The sequence below is a fragment of the Purpureocillium takamizusanense genome, chromosome 2 (genome assembly GCF_022605165.1).
Source record: "Purpureocillium takamizusanense chromosome 2, complete sequence".
Taxonomy (NCBI): Eukaryota; Fungi; Ascomycota; class Sordariomycetes; order Hypocreales; family Ophiocordycipitaceae; genus Purpureocillium; species Purpureocillium takamizusanense.
Genome location: NC_063069.1, coordinates 2,804,632 through 2,816,780, shown reverse-complemented (window position 1 = coordinate 2,816,780; position 12,149 = coordinate 2,804,632). Strand labels below are relative to the sequence as shown.

Genomic DNA, 12,149 nt, shown 5'->3' with positions numbered 1-12,149 from the left:
CTTCGTATAGAGTAGATGCATGTAAGTGAAGTTTCAGTGAGCGTGTGAAGCAGTCTAATAAAGGTACCTACAGTACAGTATAGTTATCGGTTACCAATTGTCGTTGTTCGGCCGAGTTTCCCCCACCCAATTGTGGCGCGGCCCACTAGCCGATGACTGACTGCCGCCGAGACGCGCTGGGAGACGCGTTCCAATTAAACCACCGACCACACGCATCGCCAGAGCCCTACCGAAACCGCAACATCAAATCCACTGCCAACACGTCCGACTTCTCCGATTGTCCCCTTTCATCAATTGCTGCCGGGGATGGATGGTTAACGGCATCATGGCGCCCCTCTTCCGCCTCCCAGACGAGGAGCTTCTCACCTCTCTGGCTGAGCGTTTCCCGGGCCGGGAACAACAGATTCGCTCCCTGGCAACGCTCCTCCATGTACGTGCTTGTGGGCGACGATACAACTCCTTGTTTAAGACTGCCGAGCATCTTGGTGTGCGGACGGGCTGAAAGGCTAATGGGTGTATCGTTTGGAACTTCATAGCCTGACGCCGCGCCCTGCCGCAACCTCGTCCTCCACGGCACCGAAGCCACGGGCAAATCCGCCATCACATCACAGTTGCTGTCACAACTAGCCGCGCTGTCACGGCGCGACGAGGGCGGCGACGGCGACGTCGAAGTCAACGGTAGTAGCAAAGACACTGGCGAGCCGAACCTGCGATACGCCTTCGTCAACGCGGCGCAGTGCATCACGGGGAGGCATCTCTTCGAGCGCGTCGTAGGGGCCGTGGCCGACGCGCTGCGATGTGATGCCCGGGATGACGACGAGCGCCACAGGTGGGACCAGCAGCGCAGGCGTTGCGAGACGCTCGCGCAGCTGACGGTAGCGCTGGGGACGATGCTAAGGGATCCGACGCGGCAGCCGCGCTCGAGGTTCGTCCTGGTGCTAGACGCCATTGATCGGCAGAGGGACGCGCCGCCCACGCTGCTCCCCGCGCTGGCTCGTCTGTCCGAGATGGTGAGTATTGTCTCTGTGACCTTGTCTCTCTCTCTGTGAGTGTCCGCCTACGACACGAGACGGCTGACCACCTCGACGTGTGTCGGACCAGATCCCCTGCCTGACGTGCGTCTTCATCGTCACCGCGCCGCCCGCCGGCTTCCTCCGCACGCCCTCGGCGCCGCACCTGCACTTCCCGCCGTACACCAAACCCGAGTTCGTGCGCATCCTTGCGCTCGCCCCGCCGCCGCCCATCCCCGGGACGACGGAGCGCGAGACGGCGGACCTGTGGACGCGCTTCTGCGCCGCCGTCCACGACGCCTTTGTGCGCTCCGCCGCGCGCACCCTGCCCGCCTTCCGCCACGGCTGCCGCGCCCTGTGGCCGCGCTTCATCGCCCCCGTCGTCGCCGGCACCTACGCCGTCAAGGAGTTCTCGAAGCTGCTCGTCGCCGCGAGGGTCCACTTCCAGGACGAGTCCCTCCTGAACCCGAGCATCGTCTCGCTGCGCCCTGGCGCGGGTGGGAAGAGCACCGCCGCCCTTGGCGATGGGCCGGCCCCTATCCCCGTGGACCAAGCCGTCAACGGCGTCTCTAAAGCGACGACGACAACGACGACACATACTATCACCGCCGCGCCCGCTCCCGCCGCCGCGCAGCTCACTGCCCTGCTCCCCATTGCCGCCCGCATTCTCCTCCTCTGCGCGTATCTAGCTTCCCACAACGCCGCGCGCCACGACCTGACCGTCTTCTCCACGTACCATCACGGGCGCAGGCGCCGACGCGGCGGAGGCTTCACCGCGGCCGCGGCCGGTGGTGGCGGATCGTCGACGCCCCGACGCGGCGCCAAGCATCGCAAGATTGCGCGCAAGCTTCTCGGCGCGCACGCCTTCGTCCTCGAGCGCATGCTGGCCATCTTCGAGGCCGTGCGCGGCGAGTGGATTCCCGAGGGCGGCTCCGTCGGCTCCGTCGTGGACGGGGACGTGGGCATGGCCATCTCCACGCTGGCGAGCCTGCGGCTGCTGGTGAGGGTTGGCGCGGGCGACACCATGGACAGGGCGGGCAAGTGGAGGATCAACGTCGGGTGGGATGCCATCAGGGGCATAGGAAGGAGCATCGGCGTCGAGGTAGAAGAGTGGCTCATGGAGTAGTAGCAGTAGTAGTAGCAGTAGTAGTAGTAGCATTTGATAACGGCGAAATCACTCGAGGCACGGGGCGTCACGGGCCGGACGAAGGGCATCTTGCGATACCTAGCTTTGTTCAAACCACGCTTGTTTATGAATACATCCGACTCAGGGATGAACCAAGCCTACGCGCACGTTTCTACCATGCACATGCCGTCCAAACATATCTGAAAACGTACCTCATTCATGCAAGGCATGCGCAGATAGATGTCATTCTGTGTACATGTACACCGGGAAGAGTAAAAATAGGGAACCCTCGTTCCCCACAGACAACGCCGGAAACCCGTCTTGATGGCATAGGAAGACTTCCCCCCAGATCTAGATGCTTGCGTGACTTTGTGGCCTTGGAAGTGTGTGTGTGTGTTGTGTGTTTGTATTGTGTGCGCGCCGCGCCCCGGGTGGGCGGAGAGCAGCGTCTTCGTCAATCGCGCCTCGGTAAGATGGAAATGAGGAAAAGTAAACGCAACAAGGGATCCAAGGACGACTCGGTCCTCCCCCTCCTTCGACCCATGACATGACAGCTAGTCGAGTTATAAGTTTTCACTACCGCTGGGCCCAGCCAGCGTTGACACGGCCTGAACGACCGCGTCCAAAGTTGTCGTCGGCCTTCTTGGAGTCCTCACTCGCCGTGATAGCTCCGCGGTATCCCTCGGTGTACGGGTGCGCGCTAGAGCCACCCTGGGGGCTGCTGGCGCCGGAGACGTCCTCGCTGAGGGGGAGCAAGGGCGTGCCCGTGCGGGACTGCGTCATCATGCGCGCCTTGCGGTCGGCCTTGTTGCTCTCGCTCGTCCGGTCATAGAGGTAGAGACCGAGAAAGGTCAGCGCAATGCCCGCCGCCTGCACGGGCGTCGTGGGGCTCCTGAACCAGAGGATGGCCATGACAATGACGAAGACGCGCTTGATCAAGCTTGCAACCGAGTAAGTGACGGGCGACACCATGGACAAGAGGATGAAAGCCAGCATGTTCTGGCTGAAGTGGAAGACACCGTTGAAGATGAACTCCAGGGTTAACCGGCCGTGGTCCATAGCAAGGGGGTTGTTGCTCAGGTCCACTGCACCGTCGCTGAGGAAGTCGCCCAGTAGGGTGATGCCCTCGGACCAAAACCAGATGGGCAAGGTCACGAGAAAGGCCATGCCAGACGAGTAGCACAAAAGGTTCAGCTTGTCCAGCTTCTTGGATCGCACGCCGGGGGCCTCGGCCTCGGCTTTTGCTGCCTCGTTGAAGATCTTCTTGGAGACGATGTTTTGCGTGACGAAGATGAGCGTTGCCAGCAGCGCCTGCAGGACGCCCGTCAATTGACCGTCGTAGCTGTGTTTACCGGAGCAGGCGAGCATAACACCGACGGTCAGTGGTATAAGAGAGAGGTAGGTTGCTTGGGGGTACCGGATGTCGTAGAATATCCTATAAGCCAGGACGGTGAACAAGGGGGACAGGCCCTTGATCGTGTGCACAAGAGACACAGGGATCTTGGCCGTGGCGGTCGAGCTTAGTAAATGGCCACCAATCTGGAAAGCGGCCAGTGGGAGTGTGTTGAGGATGACGTCTTTGCTCGGCTTGCGGATGGGGTGCCTTAGGACGGCAATCTTATTGCGCAGTTCGGGGAATATCGTGGCGAGCCAGGCGAGAAACATGCACAGCGAGGAGACGAAAGCAAACTGAATTATGGTCAGGGTCGCCGGCTTGTCGAAGGCCATCAGGATCGATTTCGAGGACGTGTTGGTCAGAGCCGATGACGCATACCATGACAGGCAAAGTATCTAGGCGCGAGTAGTTGTCAGCCTGATGCCATTGGCGAAGGGGAAGGGGGGGTAGGAGCGAGACTGAACATACGACGAGCTTTGGGGAGACGGGGGCGCGCAAGGCGTCGGCAATCTCGTGGGCATTCTGGCTCATGCTGCCATTTCTCGCGCGTATGGTGCGGAAGGCATCGCTCAGACTCTTCTGGCGGCCGTGTCCGCGAGCAGCGCTCGAGGGCCAGCCATGGGCGTGGCCATTCTCTCTTCTGCCGCTGGCGGGCTGCCAGCGATCCGACAGCGTCGCGCCGCCGTTGGGCTGAGGGTAAGCGACAGGCGACGACCGCTGGTTATTCGGGCTGTGTGCGGCGCCATTGACCATGTAGTGCGCGTCGACGTGATCGGGGAATTTCTCCATGGCGGGCGTCGTCGGCGCCGAGAGCGAAGGCGGGAGAGCCGACGCGGGAGGGTGCGTGGGTCGTCGGAATATGCGTCAATGCACGTCGGAATGGGGACGAGACGGCGGTATCGAGGCTTGGCATGGGTGGGATTCTGGGAGCGCGGGCGCCTTGTTCGTCCCAAAAAGGACGATAAAAAACAATGTAAACGAGCGACAGGGTGGATGCTGGTAAGCGGGAGGCGGCCGACGGAGGATTCAACCGATGAGCGCGACGAGGGCCTGCGGATTACGAGGACGGCGATGCTGTCGTGAAGCGCGGCAGACGGTTCGATGGCGAGAGGGGGGTGGCAGGCGCAACGACGAGGCGTAGATGCGATGGCGAGTCCATAGGGAGGATCATGGAACCAAAGAAGCGGGAGTGAGGCATGAAGGAGGATTGAACCGTCTCGGCCAGGCGTTTGTGTCAAGTAAAAGAGGGAACCCGGGTGTGGTTGCGCAAGCATCCATCCACTGCATGGAGCCTGCCGGTGGGGCGAGCACTACGGCACAGTACAGCACTATAAGGTGCCCAGGTGCTGTACGAAGTAGCCCTGGAGGAGGTACGTTCCAGGTTAGTACTATAGTGGATCGAGTGCTGACAGCGGCCCCGTGGGTGGGTGGGGGGTGCCCGGGCTGTAGGTACCTTAGGTTAGTACCTACTAAGGTAGTACCTTACAGAGAGGCACTAGCGGCGCAGGGCTTGCAGCGGCACACTCTCATGATGGCTGACCCCTGGCTGGCCACCAGGCCTTGATGCCGTCGCTGGACTGCATCGATTCGTCCAATGGAACGGACAATGTCGGTGCATGCGTCTCTCCAGGACTTCGAGACGCGCGCCTGGTGCCGACCAGCCGCAGCCGCAGTCAATCCCCTGACGCCCCATGTGCCTTGGTTGTTCGACTGGCTTCGCGCGCGAACTGCCTGGAGGTACTAACTTACTTAGTGCTCTACCTCTACGGTGGCAGCAAACCCCCTGGCTTGTCATGACAGGGACTTTGTGGAAAACCGCTGACAGATGCGCCCGTGTTCCCTTGATTCGCTCTGAATGCTGAACCTCGGGAAGGCATCCGCAACTTCACCATTGTATCGCGCTCCTATATTAATAGCTCCCACAAGCAACAGCTTCTAAAGATTCAAACATACTACAAAACAGAGTTTATCAAGCGGCATATAAGAGATTATGGCACATGCAGAGGTTGATGCGTGCTTCATGATCTAGGGACAGGTGTTGTGTATAACAAGTCAAGTTAGACCATCCTTGATTGGTCATATCAGCTGTTCTGCTTCTTCATAGCCAGTGTAACGTTATCAATAGATTTTTTTTATAGCATGCTCTGGGTATGGCCAAGACGAGCGGTACTGCGCTCCTCATTTACCACGTCCAAGAGGAGGACATCCCAAAAGGTAGAAGCTAATTGACCGCCACCACTACTGGTACCGTTGCTGTCGTCGCTGTCGTTGATAGCTCAGGACGGCCATGCCGGTCGTGACCAAATAGCTCTTCCGTTACAAAAAAGCCTTTCGGCTTGGTGTCAACATTCTTATTGATGGGAACGTACGACAGACAAGCTGCTCTCAATCGCTATCATGTGTGAGACCTGACTTAGAAGCTGCATTATATAGATGAAAAGCCAGGCCACTCCAGGCGGCACTTCAATCTCCCCTGGCGCGTCCAGTGCCTTCAAGCGCTGGACTGGTCCGGCCGCACTGTCGGGTGGAACAGTAGGTAGGTACCTTACTAACCCGGCGTTTCCCCGACGGCCGCCAGGTACTTCGTGCAGTAGGTAAGGTAGATACTAGGTACGAGACCACTGGAAAAGTCCACCTTGGAAGCGTGCAGGTGGACTCCAGGGATCCCCTGCAGCGCAACAAGGCGCCGCAATGAATGAATGAACACCGTCCTGGCGCGAACTCGCTCCACTTTTATTTTTCGCAGACACGCGAGGCGAGGTGCGATTGCAGCCTCGCCTCTTGACCTCAACCACTTTCATCCCCCTCCAGCATCCAGCCAGCTGCATTTCCGGCTGACTGGCGAACACTGCATCCGTTGCGTCGGCACCCTGCCCTCCCCCTCCGACCGCAGCCTCCTCCCACCGCGTAATGGGAAGAGACCCAAAGCAATACATCGTCGCTCTCGTTGGTCTCTACGCCGTATTCCACCTCGTCACCCAAGCCTCGAACCCGGCCGCCGTTTCCAGGCACGGCAGCGGCGCCCAGTCGCCAAATTCCAACGCGCCATGGCGGCCCCAAAGATGACCAAGAACCAGATGCGGAGGGCCAAGAAGAAGGAGCAGAAGAAGGCAAAGGCACAGGTAATGCGCCCTCTTGCGACATTTCAACTCGTCCGAGCCTGCCTCGGCCTGTTTTCCTCCTCGAGAAACCATCCTGACATACCCCAGGGAGCGGAACAGCAGCAAGACGAAGCCGCTCCCGCCGTAGAAGACGAGCACGCAGTCAAGTCTGACAAGCATCGCGGCGACGCCGATGGGCCCGCGGATGCCGAGGCCGATGCGGCTGAGGTCGCCGTTACGGTGGAGAAGCCAGGCCTCGAAGAGGTCCTGGGCGACGACGATGCCCTGGCTGCCTACAGAGACATCTTCTCCAAGTTTGGTGCGTCCGTCGACGGAGACAACATTGCCAAGGAAGCCAACGCCGGCAACCAAGGCGACGTCTTCTTCGACGATGACGACGATATTCCCGACGAAGACGAGGAAACCACGGGCAGAACAAAACTCTCCAAGAAGAAACGCAAGCAGCTCCGGACTCTCTCCGTTGCCGAGCTCAAGAGCATGGTCAACCACCCCGAGGTGGTTGAGTGGCACGACGTGTCGTCGCTGGACCCGCGCCTGCTCGTCCAGATCAAAGCCCAGCGAAACATCGTACCCGTGCCGTCGCATTGGTCGCTGAAGCGCGAATACCTCTCTTCGAAACGTGGCATCGAGAAGTCGGCCTTCAGACTGCCCGCTTTCATTGCCGACACTGGCATCTCGGAGATGCGAGACGCCGTTCTCGAGAAGGAGGCAGAGCAGAGCCTCAAGCAGAAGCAGCGCGCTCGCGTGCAGCCCAAAATGGGCAGGCTAGATATTGACTATCAGAAACTTTACGACGCATTCTTTCGCTTTCAGATCAAGCCAGAGCTGACGCGCTACGGAGAGGTCTACTACGAGGGCAAGGAAGCCGAGGTAGACTATCAGCACTTTCGGCCCGGTGACCTCGGCGAGGCGACCAAAGAGGCTCTCGGGATGCCGCCCGGCGCCCCCCCGCCCTGGCTCATCAATCAACAACGCGTCGGACCTCCCCCCTCGTACCCTACCCTGAAGATTCCCGGCCTGAACATCCCACCCCCTCCCGGTGGCACCTGGGGCTATCACCCTGGTGGATGGGGCAAGCCCCCTGTCGACGAGCTGAACCGCCCGCTTTTCGGCGGTGATGTCCTAGGCCTGAATACCCAACAACCTGCGCCGCCTCAAGCGGGACAGCCCGATCAGCCCGTCGTTGAGCCCGTCGAGCGAACGCTGTGGGGCGAGCTACAACCGCGCGAGGAGGAGTCCGAAGAAGAAGAAGAGTCGGATGAGGACGAGGACGAGGGCGACGAGGAGCGAGAAGAAGACATTGGTGGAGAGGAGGATATTGGCGGCCTGGAGACGCCAGGCGGATACGCTAGCACCGTTCTGCCGAACCAGGGCACTGAGACCTCCATGGCTGGAGACTTCGACCTGCGCAAGGAGCGTTCCGGATATGGCACAGAGACGCCGTCCGGGCGCGCCGCATACACGGTCCTAAAGGAGCAGAAGGCACAGGGCAGCAGCGGTGGACTCTTCGGTGTCGGCCACCAGTACGACCTGAGCTCGGCGCAGCACGCCAACATCCCCGTCCTCGGCGCCGAGGACGACTCGCGAAAGCGCAAGAAGCCCGGCGACGTGGACGTGGCTCTCGACGTCGACTCGCTCGGCCAGCACGACGGGCTCAACAAGGACGCCCTCCGGCAGAAGTTCGAGGAGGGTAGTCGGCAGCAGGGCGTAGGTGCCAACTGGCAGCACGACGAAGACCTGGCCGACATGATTGCTGAGGAGAGCCGCAAGCGGCAGAAGACGGAGAGGGAGCGCAGCGACCGCCGCAGGGAGGCCCGCGGTCGCCACTGAGCGAAGGGCTTGGACGTTGGCGCCCACGGCAAGATGTATGTTGCGATCCTTACCGAGCTTTGTTCTCGCATTTGGCGTCTGGGGTTTTGGGCTTCCTTATAAGGTGTGGGGGGATGTTTTGCATGGGATCGGAACGGTTGAAGCTCAAGGGCAGGCAGGGGAACATCGCGTTTGGTCAAAATGGGAACCGTAGATCATGCATGCAGAGAGAGAGAGAGAGAGAGAGAGAGAGAGAGAGAGACTTTGTCACCGCTTTAAAACCTCGAATGTTGTAATGAGCAACGGCCTAGCCTGGGCCTTGGACGAGGAAACATGCCCCCTTTGATTTGCGCCATGCCACCCCCACCCCTATCAAGTACACGCGACTGTGTCGAGCGGGCAGCCTCGGTCACCAGCTACGAGCGGGCGTGGACAATGTATGACCACCCAGTCTGAGGCGTCCGTTTCCCAACCTTCAAGCCCCGTGGGACCCTATGGAGTTGCTCCGTTTGCTCACCCGACCCATCGACCCATCAAGACGCTATTCACCGCCCATGCTCAAAGAATCCACCCACCATCAAAGCAAAGCCAAACCCCTTCTACAAAAGTGTGAACATGTCTCATGCCTCATTCTTTCTTTAGCCGCGTCTTCACGGCAGCCGAGCGTTGAGGTGTGCTGCGTAGCTTTCTCGACGCAAGTCTTGCCACTCGCTGCCTCTGGTGCGGACGCAAAAAATCGGGCTCCTAGCTCGGGATTTGCGTTTCGCAACATGAGTTACATAGCCAGTCGCGCTGTGTAACGGGTGTCTTTGCAGTCTCCTTGATACAGGTCGAGTGGTATAAACGCCGCGGGCAGGACTACTCCAAGTTACATAGTCAGCAAGTTTCACACAAGGTCAGCGAGAATCACACAAGAGGGACGAATTTATGGTACCTTGTTGGAGCAGAGTAGGAGCGTGGGCCCTAGTACCGGCAGTTGGCAGACGCTGCAGCCGCTGCTACTTTTGCGAATTTGTGTCGATCGTGGAGACTGTCGTGGGGCTCCATCTCCACCCCATGAGCTGTCTGCTTCACTCGTCTGCCCATCAGAGCTGGACGTTTTCGTCGCCCTGGCAGAGCGGATATACGTAAAAGCCCGCTTCATAGTCTCGTTATCCAGCAAGTCGCGGGCAAGCAGGACGCTGCAATGCTTGCCAAACTCGATCATACGGTGATTCTCGGCGACAAGCCACACTGCCTTTGCCTCCACAAAATCGAGGAATGCGCGCGGGAGGTACGCGGCAGAAGTGATGTTCTTGCGCAAGATGAACCCGTCCCACTCCCAGATATACTCCTTCTCCGTCGCATCAACATCGGTGAATTCGCCGATGCTCTCTTGATGCTTCTGAATGAGCCATGTATCATCAGGCACTGTCTCGGGCACCTCCTGTCCGGGCTGCAGCGTTGCCTTGCTAATGGGGTGGAAGAGAGGCTGTGAAATGTTAGGAACCAAAACTTTCCTTTCTTTTGACTTGACGACCCCGCGTCCGGGAAGCTTTGAAAGCTTTGGAGCAGGCGAACCAGATGCAGGCCTGTTTGCTTGCGCTTTGATGGAGGGAGACCTGAGCAAGTCTTCATCTTGAGCGGCGCGCGCCGACACCGACGGCAGATCGCCCGCGGAGAAGGATGGGATGTTGAACACCTGGGGTTGGCGGGTAGCTATTCTGCTTGGTGTCGTTGGCATCGCCCGCACGGCAGACACACGAAACTGCGGCCCCTGGCTCATCGTTTCGAGGACGTACTCATAGGCGGGATGGTTCATCTTCAAGTGGAGCTGCAACTGCGGCATAGACTCGTGGTAGGCGCCACAGTTCACGCAGCGGTAGAAGTCGAGGCAGACAGGCTGATCTGATGGCAGCAAATACTGAACTCGTCCTTCATTGACCGTGTGATTGGCAATCCGTGCCCGCCTTCGTCGTTCTCTTCCCTGGGCTTGATCGCTCAGAACTTTCAAGTTATAATTCTTGGACTTTTCGCGGGTCCTCAACGACCGTGACGGTGTCTGGTCGCCACGAAGATCGTCGTCGTGATCATGGGATGCATCTCCGTTTGAAAGGCCATTGATACCATCGATGCCATTGGCGACGTCATCAGCGGGGTGCTCAAAGTTGATATCGCCGTATGGGTCCGCATCAGGGTCAATGGCTGTGATGCATGGCTTCGAGTCCTTATCGATGTGCTTAAGCGATTTCAACCCGCTTCCCCATTTAAGGTCGATATCCATGATGTAGTTGGTGGGGACTGCAAACCGGTCGGATGGATAGCCAGGAGCGAATTCCAGTGGCTGCCTCTGCCGGCCGAAGATACTATCAAAGTGACTGGAGAGGATGCTAAACTGGCTCGAATCGAACGCGTTGACGGAGATGCCGAAGTCTGTCTGCGGGTGAAGAGGAGGCCAGCGGACGCCGTCGTTGGCGGACTCGAGTTCGACTAGGAGTTCGTATTTGTCGGAAAGATCGTACCTGTCATCGTTTGGTCTGGTGACAAGAATACTTTCTTGAGGGACGTAGAACGGACGGGGTAGGTCGACCCGGGCCACGCGATGAGGGCCGACGGGATTCTTGTACGTGGTCAAGTCGCAAAGCTGGCTTTGACAGTGGAGGACTCGCGGGAAGGCGGAGCTCACGTCGCGGATAGTGATCCTGCAAGCCGCCTTGGTGGTGAGGACGTCGCGAGGTATCACGGCGCCTTGGGCAGAGCGGACCTTTTTGGAGTCCCTGTGCAAGACCTTGAGCACCTCGATGCGCAGGACCGAGCCGGTATCAGTCGTATGTGGTGCGGCGATGAGACTCCCCACGTCGAATGAGTCGGGCGATGAGATACGAGGGCGCTTGGCTGGGCGACGGCCATCTGTGGCCGAGAGTTGAGGCCCCTTGTGCGTCGGCGAGGCCATGATGTTGCCCATGACGGAAGATTCGTGAAGGGGCTTGTGGACCTTGACCCAGTTGCGTTGTAGAAAAGGGGCCGTCCGCTGGTAGGGACTGTGAACCGTCATGGCGGATTGAAGGGCGGCATGGGACGGCGGATGAAGGAGAACCTTGTTTGTAGTAGCTCGGCGGCGGGAGCGCGCAGAAGAGGCGCGCTATCTACTGTGGCGGTGGTAGTAGCGGGACGGGGTCAGGACGACAGGGAGGCCCGTCTCATTGTCGATGACGACGAAGAGGCGGTAGTAGCAAACGGACGAGCGGTATAGATCAGTCTCACGCAAACGCGGTTGGTGGGACACGGACGGCGGCGGGCTGATGAGGGACAAGCAGAGTAAAGCGGCCCAGGTATGCCGTGGCGATGGTGCCTCAAGGCATGCGCGCGGCCGCGATCAATTGGCAGTCCAGGCAGGTAGGCGTCGAGCTGTTGCGTGCGTGCGTGCCTTTTGTGCGTGCAAAGCGGCGGCGGCGCAACTGCATGAAGGGGCACGTCGTCGATGTGAGAGCAAGAATGACGCGTGAGGACAACAGGCGAGGCTCGTTTTCCGGGCCATTGCGACTCCCAAAATTGCCTAGCGCGGGGGGAGCGAGGGAGGGCGATGGACTTCTCCAACAGGGTAAGTATCTAAGGTACCTTCCATACGTACCTAGTGGTACGCATAGAGAGTACCTCGGTACGTACCTAGTAGCCTCCACTGTAAGCGCCCACACGTCCACCTCACT

The 12,149-nt window shown here is 59.4% G+C and overlaps 4 protein-coding genes across 5 annotated transcripts; 2 read left to right on the top strand and 2 right to left on the bottom strand.

Annotated features, from left to right (window-relative positions):
* Positions 1–209: 209 nt before the first annotated feature.
* JDV02_002661 (uncharacterized protein) lies at positions 210–2,283 on the top strand. The gene is made up of 3 exons (XM_047983710.1): positions 210–430; positions 537–1,010; positions 1,102–2,283. Exons 1-3 carry the CDS (start codon positions 311–313, stop codon positions 2,134–2,136), a joined length of 1,629 nt encoding a protein of 542 aa, XP_047839682.1. The 5' UTR covers positions 210–310; the 3' UTR covers positions 2,137–2,283.
* On the bottom strand, positions 2,125–4,856 carry JDV02_002660 (uncharacterized protein). Its single transcript, XM_047983709.1, has 2 exons — positions 4,001–4,856; positions 2,125–3,927 (listed from the first exon to the last, which is right to left on the bottom strand). The coding sequence occupies exons 1-2, from the start codon at positions 4,319–4,321 to the stop codon at positions 2,713–2,715; spliced, it is 1,536 nt and encodes a 511-aa protein (XP_047839681.1). The 5' UTR covers positions 4,322–4,856; the 3' UTR covers positions 2,125–2,712.
* A 1,443-nt stretch (positions 4,857–6,299) lies between these two features.
* JDV02_002659 (uncharacterized protein) lies at positions 6,300–8,714 on the top strand. Its single transcript, XM_047983708.1, has 2 exons — positions 6,300–6,654; positions 6,742–8,714. The coding sequence occupies exons 1-2, from the start codon at positions 6,580–6,582 to the stop codon at positions 8,482–8,484; spliced, it is 1,818 nt and encodes a 605-aa protein (XP_047839680.1). The 5' UTR covers positions 6,300–6,579; the 3' UTR covers positions 8,485–8,714.
* Positions 8,715–8,755: 41 nt separating this feature from the next.
* Positions 8,756–11,917, bottom strand: JDV02_002658 (uncharacterized protein). 2 transcript variants are annotated; one of them, XM_047983706.1, is made up of 2 exons: positions 9,398–11,917; positions 8,756–9,321 (listed from the first exon to the last, which is right to left on the bottom strand). In XM_047983706.1, exons 1-2 carry the CDS (start codon positions 11,495–11,497, stop codon positions 9,208–9,210), a joined length of 2,214 nt encoding a protein of 737 aa, XP_047839678.1. In that variant the 5' UTR covers positions 11,498–11,917; the 3' UTR covers positions 8,756–9,207. The 2 variants fall into 2 exon arrangements, with proteins under 2 accessions (XP_047839678.1, XP_047839679.1); XM_047983707.1 differs by having other exon boundaries at positions 8,756–11,917.
* Positions 11,918–12,149: the final 232 nt, after the last annotated feature.

What these genes read in the sequence shown, in the direction of transcription:
- JDV02_002658 (XM_047983706.1), bottom strand. Translation starts at nt 11,497, where the DNA reads ATGACGGTTCACAGTCCCTACCAGCGGACGGCCCCTTTTCTACAACGC. An exon ending in TCCTACTCTGCTCCAACAAG is followed by an intron (nt 9,322 to 9,397) that starts GTACCATAAATT and finishes AACTTGGAGTAG; the next exon opens with TCCTGCCCGCGGCGTTTATA.
- JDV02_002661 (XM_047983710.1), top strand. Translation starts at nt 311, where the DNA reads ATGGTTAACGGCATCATGGCGCCCCTCTTCCGCCTCCCAGACGAGGAG. An exon ending in CCCTGGCAACGCTCCTCCAT is followed by an intron (nt 431 to 536) that starts GTACGTGCTTGT and finishes GGAACTTCATAG; the next exon opens with CCTGACGCCGCGCCCTGCCG. An exon ending in TGGCTCGTCTGTCCGAGATG is followed by an intron (nt 1,011 to 1,101) that starts GTGAGTATTGTC and finishes GTGTCGGACCAG; the next exon opens with ATCCCCTGCCTGACGTGCGT.
- JDV02_002660 (XM_047983709.1), bottom strand. Translation starts at nt 4,321, where the DNA reads ATGGAGAAATTCCCCGATCACGTCGACGCGCACTACATGGTCAATGGC. An exon ending in CCGTCTCCCCAAAGCTCGTC is followed by an intron (nt 3,928 to 4,000) that starts GTATGTTCAGTC and finishes ACTCGCGCCTAG; the next exon opens with ATACTTTGCCTGTCATGGTA.
- JDV02_002659 (XM_047983708.1), top strand. Translation starts at nt 6,580, where the DNA reads ATGGCGGCCCCAAAGATGACCAAGAACCAGATGCGGAGGGCCAAGAAG. An exon ending in AGAAGAAGGCAAAGGCACAG is followed by an intron (nt 6,655 to 6,741) that starts GTAATGCGCCCT and finishes GACATACCCCAG; the next exon opens with GGAGCGGAACAGCAGCAAGA.